The 6,112-nt window shown below is 50.1% G+C and overlaps 1 protein-coding gene across 1 annotated transcript in view; it reads left to right on the top strand.

Moving 5' to 3' along the window:
• The window catches only part of LOC101991582, a 177,353-nt gene that overhangs the window by 149,177 nt on the left and 22,064 nt on the right, over positions 1–6,112 (top strand). The window contains exons 37-40 of the mRNA XM_026787503.1: positions 1,562–1,671; positions 3,788–3,908; positions 4,627–4,740; positions 5,440–5,584. Coding sequence (XP_026643304.1) covers positions 1,562–1,671; positions 3,788–3,908; positions 4,627–4,740; positions 5,440–5,584 — 490 coding nt within the window. The remainder of the gene's footprint in view (positions 1–1,561; positions 1,672–3,787; positions 3,909–4,626; positions 4,741–5,439; positions 5,585–6,112) is intronic.

The raw sequence follows: 6,112 nt of genomic DNA, 5'->3' as shown, positions 1-6,112 counted from the left end.
CCTCCACCCAGTGAGCCCTGGGGTCTGCTTGCCTCTCTCCAGTGAGCCCTGTGGGTCTTGCCTCCAGCTTCCCAGGAATGGACAGAACTTAGGTCCTTTCCTTGCAAGGCAAGCCCTTGACTGTTAGTGCCACCTCTCCAGCCCCTGTCTTGGAACTGGAAGCAGAGAAAATATAAGTGGTGGGATGCTGGGTACCTTCCAAGGCAGCAATGACTGATCAGATACAACACGGTCATTAGAATATAGCAGTCCATCACGATTTCAGGCTTTGGAACATCTGGGAAGGTGGAAGTTCTATCTTTGATCTGGGGCAAGCTATAGATGGAGTCAGTTAGAGAGGGGACGCTGGTAACTTGATTAAGCATAAATTAAGTTTTAAGTGACCTTAGAATAAGGAAGCTGTTAGCCCAAACTTGAGATGATTATTACAATAATTATAATTATGAGTATACCAAACTAAACAGGTGGACAGAGGCTGAGGCCAGGGGCCAGGGGAGTGTGGAAAAGAAGACCTGCTCAGTGACAAAGAAAGCTAGGTCACTGTTAGCTAAGAAGAAAGCAAGGCTTTTGAAGGCGTCCCAGGGCCTTGAGAAGGGCAGCTTCCCCAGAGGGGAAGTGAGGACCTTGGCAAAATGCTAGGGCAGGCAAGTCAAGCCATTGGCTTCAGTGGAAGTTGTGGGTATTTGTAATGAAATCAGTTCCCCCAGACTTGTGGAAGTGAAAACCAGGCAAGTGGGTTTGCGGGATGACTTTGCTTTCTGGGAATTCTGCCGTAAAAGGTGTGAAGAAATGAGCCGGTAAACCGCTAGAGGAGAACCAGAAGGAGGGTTTTAATAAAACAGCGGAAAGGCGCGCGCTGCTCTGGGCAGTCTTAAAGGAGGGGGGATGATGACGGAGCAAAGATGGGGAGACTCCTGGAGCACGGCGCTGAGTGGGCTCCTTCTATAGCCACTGTTCTATGCCTTGGCATTTTTACTTCCTAACCAGAGGTGGTTGGTATTTGGTCAACACCATCAACATTCTTTCTGTGAACAGTGGCCTAGTACTCCGCTGGGGGGAGGGGTGCCATAGTTGAAATGACCCCGAATGACAGCCAGCTGAGTTTCCCGCACCGTCTGCCACCATATGAAACTTTGCTCTGAATGAGTTTGTGCCGTGCGTGCGTGCTTCCTCGCCTACGCATCAGCTGTGTTCTTCGTTGACTTCCGATAGGGGCACGCCGCTGAGATCATCCTGCAGAGGGGTGTTAACAAGGCAGACATCTTGAAAGAGGAATGAAAAGCCACGCAGTAACGTTTCCTTCTGGGTTTTGTCTACAGTACTGTGCACTGGTCTCCAGGAAGCCTTCCCCAGATATTTCTATTAAGAACCTTGCTAGATATCTCCCTTCCTCCACGTTCCAGAGGGTTCTATGTCCTCCCATTCCCACTTACATTTCAAAGTGGCAGATTGTTGTGTTGGCATCTTTTGGGAGCTGTGGAGTCATGTCCTTGGTACCTGTCTGTGTTTTGTGGTTCCTGTTCTGATCTGATGGTTGTTGTTGGCTTTTTTTTTTTTCTAGAACTTTGGAAACACCAGGTCGTGAAAGAAAACTTTTCAGTTGTGAGACCCCAGATCGTGGAGAAATTTGTACAGAAACTGATGGAGGGTTCCCAAGACGATGGGCCCGAGGTATGCACTCAAAATGAACTGCTCTGCTCCCCTTTGAACAGAAACCCACATATACCCTGGTGCTCCCCACTCTCCCACAGGATATGATAGGATAGGATAGGATATGAGGCTGAACCCCAACCACCACCCTCACTACCATTTTAGTATGAAGAAGTCCAATGTTTGTCCATTTATGGAGTAATCAGAAAATGATCATTGGCTAACAAAAAAATTGGTCAAATGTTTAAAAGACAAACTTGGAACTTTTGAATGAGTTGGTTTTTTTAAGCAGTTTCCTGTTGTTGATTTGCTAGTATATATAAAAAAAAAAAAAAAGAGGAAGACCAAAAAGACCCATAATACACCTAACTAGGAAACATGTTTAAAGTCTACAGTTTGGGGGAAAGGCCTCCACCACCAAAAGGCAACATTTCCTCTCCAGTGGAAGTGGCACCAATAATTTTATGTCTGTATCCTTCCAGAAAAGCTATCTGGACTCATATAGCACCCTATATGAGTAACGTTTAACAGTATTTGCCCTGGCCCGAAAGTGTTTGCTGCAATCAAAAGAATCCATTGAAAAGGCGAGATAAGAGAGCAAACGCAAGTATTTGAACACCCATTTCAGGATCATTACTAAGTGCTTAACATAAAATCACCTCCACCCAACCATAAAAAAAAAAAATCTGTGCTGTTTGGCATGGTGGTGCACACCCGTAATCCTAGCACTCAGGAGGCTGAGGCTCTTCAATGAGAAGTTACAGACCAGGGGCCTGCAAGACGGGTCAGTGTGTAAAGGAGCTTGAAGTCAAACCTGGACTCCTGAGCTCCATCTAAGGGACCCACATGGTAGAAGTGGGGAACAAACTCATGAAAGTTGCCACATCTGACCCATACACAAATGCTATGGCTTGGCATGCACGTATGCATGTATGCATGTAGGCATGTATGCGTGTGCACACACACATAGCATACACACATGCACAAATAAATAATAGAGAGGGGGGAAAGCGTTCTAGGTCAGGGGTGTTAGGAATATTTGTCGGTATAAGCTCCCTGCTGGCGCAAAAATTCTCAATCAAGCCAAATCAAAACAAGCCGAATTAAGAAATATCCAGGTTTAATGGGAGATCTGTGCTCTCGGGTGGCCCCGAGGGGGAAACTGGGAAGCCGTGGAACGCGACCTTCAGGAGGAAGAAAGGGAGACCACGTGTTCCTCTTTTGGGGGAATCACTTAAATATATATGCCACCATCTCCCACTAAGGATAACGTCTTGAAGGAAAAAAATGTAGGCTTCAAAACCAGGGTGAATCCCTATCAGGTATATCCACAACTTTGGAAATGCTTAGAGAGGTTGGGGATGCTGTCCCTCTCATGACCCTGCCTGGTGGGCCATCAGCCTCTTCCGCTCACTCACGGGAACCAAGAGCTTACTCCAGCCCAGCTGCCCCACCCCAGGCAGCTTGGATCTGGTCAACTGTTACTAAGCTATGTTTGGCCTTCCCTGTACACCTTCACCATAGGTCCTCTGTCCCTGGACACCTACCTACAGATCAAGCCTGGGATGCTGACAGCGAGCCTCAGATATCCCAGGCCCATTAGGGCCATCGCTATGGTGGGTGGAGTCTCTGCCTGGTTCAACAAGGGGCTTATTCAGGATAACAAGTCAAAGGGGGTGCAAGTCGGTTGGATCCCTTTCCTCAGATCCTGTGGTTCCACACGGGAGCATGCAGACAGGGAAGCAGAGCTTTCCCGAACACCTTCACTGGTTTCTTCCATGCACGGTGGACTAGGCAGGGGGCCTCAGCCTACCAGCCCTCCCCTATAGAAGCCACCCCCATTGCTTTCCACCGCTCAGTAGATACACGCTTGCCAGTGTGGCCAGTCTCCTTTAAATTCTCTGTTGTCTGGTCAGCTCGCAGTGACCTTGGCCTTGAGGTTTCTCTTGGACTACTGCCTGGAAGTGTGCTGGGCTGGGCAGCCACATCACTCTGGCACAGTGAGCTGTCCCCTGCAGCCACAGGGTGCATTCAGACACTGAGTTACTGCCCCGTCATACGGCTTGTTCTCGGTCGGTTTGGTCCACTCTTGAGATTTTTACAGGTCTGTATTCCCAGCATCTGGTTACTCTTTCAGCCTGCTCTGAGCATCCTCTTTAAGCCATTAGTAGCAGTGAAGACAGGACAGTCCCAAAGGCCCCAAGCTGCCCACACACTAGACCTCCCAGGCTGTGCAGCTGTGTCAGACCCGATCATCCGTGGGCCAGGGGCATGCGCAGTTATCCAGGCATCCAGCCATGTTCTCCCAGTCCCCTTCCCAGGCATCCTGCTGGAAACCAGGGATCCTGTCTGCTCTAGTTCCTGAGAAAATCAGGTCAATCTGGCAGGTTTCTTTTTCTGAAGTCATGTTGGTGTCTAGTCTCTTTCCAGTTTCTAGAAAACCAGCCTCCATCCATCACTCGCTCTAGTATTTTCCCCCTCTGAGGCAGAGCTGGGGTTTATTAAAAAGAGAATATTTAAATTTTAGTGCAGTTATTTATTTTTGAGGAGAGGGCACATGGTGGCCATAGGAAGGTTTCCCGACAGAGGTGTTGTTAGGGTCAAATCTTGAGGCACAAGGAGGAGCTGGCAAAATGAAGACAGGCAGGGGACAGACGGCACAGAAGGGTGTGGAGGGGGGACACGCTGGATTGGGTTAGATGTGGAATGACCCTGTGTGCAATCCTTGGAGTGAATCCCAGGAGGAACACACCGGCAGAAGTGGTGTTGTAGACACCTCCAGAACACTTTTGTGCCTGACACGAACCAAATTGTTTGTGTTGGGTGTGGTGGCACACTCCTATAAAGCCACTGGAAACAGAAGAAGCCCTGGCACCCGCCAGGCCTCACCCAAGACTGGCTCTCTTGAAGAATCAGCACACGGGGCGACCTACTGTTCCTCTAGGCACAGTCTTAAACGCTGTTTTAACGCTGCAGTGGAGCCCGTCCAGAGGAGGGTGGTGGTTTCTACTGGAAAAATCTGGGCCAATGCGGGGAAGCGGGAGGATGAAACCTGTTCCAGCTGCCTCTACAGGAGTAGGGACCTGAAAGGTAGGGGTGCATCTGAGGGTTCCTGGGAGGGCCAGCAGAAGCCCCCGGGTCCAGCATCTGCTGTTCAAGAGGCTTCCTATCCTCTTCCCAGAAGGGAGTGCAGTGCACAGGACCAAAGTTTACCTAAAACCTTTCTTCCTCATCTGCCAACCACAACACCCACCGTGGGGACCCACCACAGACATGCTCTGCCTCCTAAATGGCTCATCCCCCCCCCCGCCCCCGCCCAGCTTTCAGATCATTCTCAAGACTCTGCCTGAGCTGAGCTGGAGTGGATCCTTCTATCCAACTTGACCCCACCCCCGCCACGTCCCATGAGCCTCCTGGGAGAAGGAAGCAGCAAGGCCTCTTTGGCTAAGTCTTGGGAGGTGCTTATGTGTAGAGTTCTAACAACGCTCACCTCCGGGTGCCATCCAAACTCACCAGGGGCCCCTTGCTCCTGCTGTGGGAAGCCTGCTGCCTAGGAAGTCCATGGCAGAGGGCCATGGCACTCACGTTCTGCCAGCCGTATCTTCAGGGCCTGCGGTGGCAGGCAGTTAATCTGAGAGGCCACCGCCCTGCGAGAGAGCTGGTGGAGGCCTTGTTGGCTTGTGCTCACTCCAGGCAGGATTCCCAGGCCTGTAAGGGATGAGTCACTGGGGCTGGCCTCCAGTGTGGCCTGAGGTGAGGTCAGTGGCCACACCCTCACTGACCTCTCAGCCTTGACTTCTCGTGGCTTCAGGTTTTCATCAAAGCCAAACCAGGAAGTTCCCTTTGCCATTAGTAAACCCTTTCCCCACAAAAACATTGGGATTCTGATACCTTGCCGTGGTGCCAACAGCTTCCTGGAGCACACTGCCCAGAGGTGCAGAGGGGAGCAGGGGCAGGGTGGCCCACCTTGTCCCATCCACTGAAGGGGCCCTCTAAGGGGGGCCCTGGAGAATGAGTCCCCAGCTGCAGCTGGTTCCTCCCACACAAGCAGAAGTTGTCCTCAGATTCCATGGACCAGTCTTCATAGGGTCCTGCCAGGCTGATACAACTGCTGACATTTTGAAAACATAACTTTTAGGGTGTATGCTTTATGTAAAAACTATTTTAATTACACGTACAAATTGTGATTATTATATTATATTAGAAAATAGAAATACAGCTGGCAGGTGGTAGCACACCCCTTTAATCCCAGCACTCAGGCAGGAGACAGGAGGCAGAGGCAGGAGGATCTCTATGAGTTCAAGGCCAGCCTGGCCTACAAAGTGAGTTCTAGAACAGCCAAGGCTACACAGAGAAACCCTGTCTCAAAAAAACAAACAACAATTCAACAACAACCACCAAAAAACAAAAAGACGAGAGAGAGAGAGAGAGAGAGAGAGAGAGAGAGAGAGAGAGAGAGAGG

This window comes from Microtus ochrogaster, linkage group LG9, assembly GCF_000317375.1.
Source record: "Microtus ochrogaster isolate Prairie Vole_2 linkage group LG9, MicOch1.0, whole genome shotgun sequence".
Taxonomy (NCBI): domain Eukaryota; kingdom Metazoa; phylum Chordata; class Mammalia; order Rodentia; family Cricetidae; genus Microtus; species Microtus ochrogaster.
This window is presented reverse-complemented; position numbering and strand designations above follow the sequence as displayed.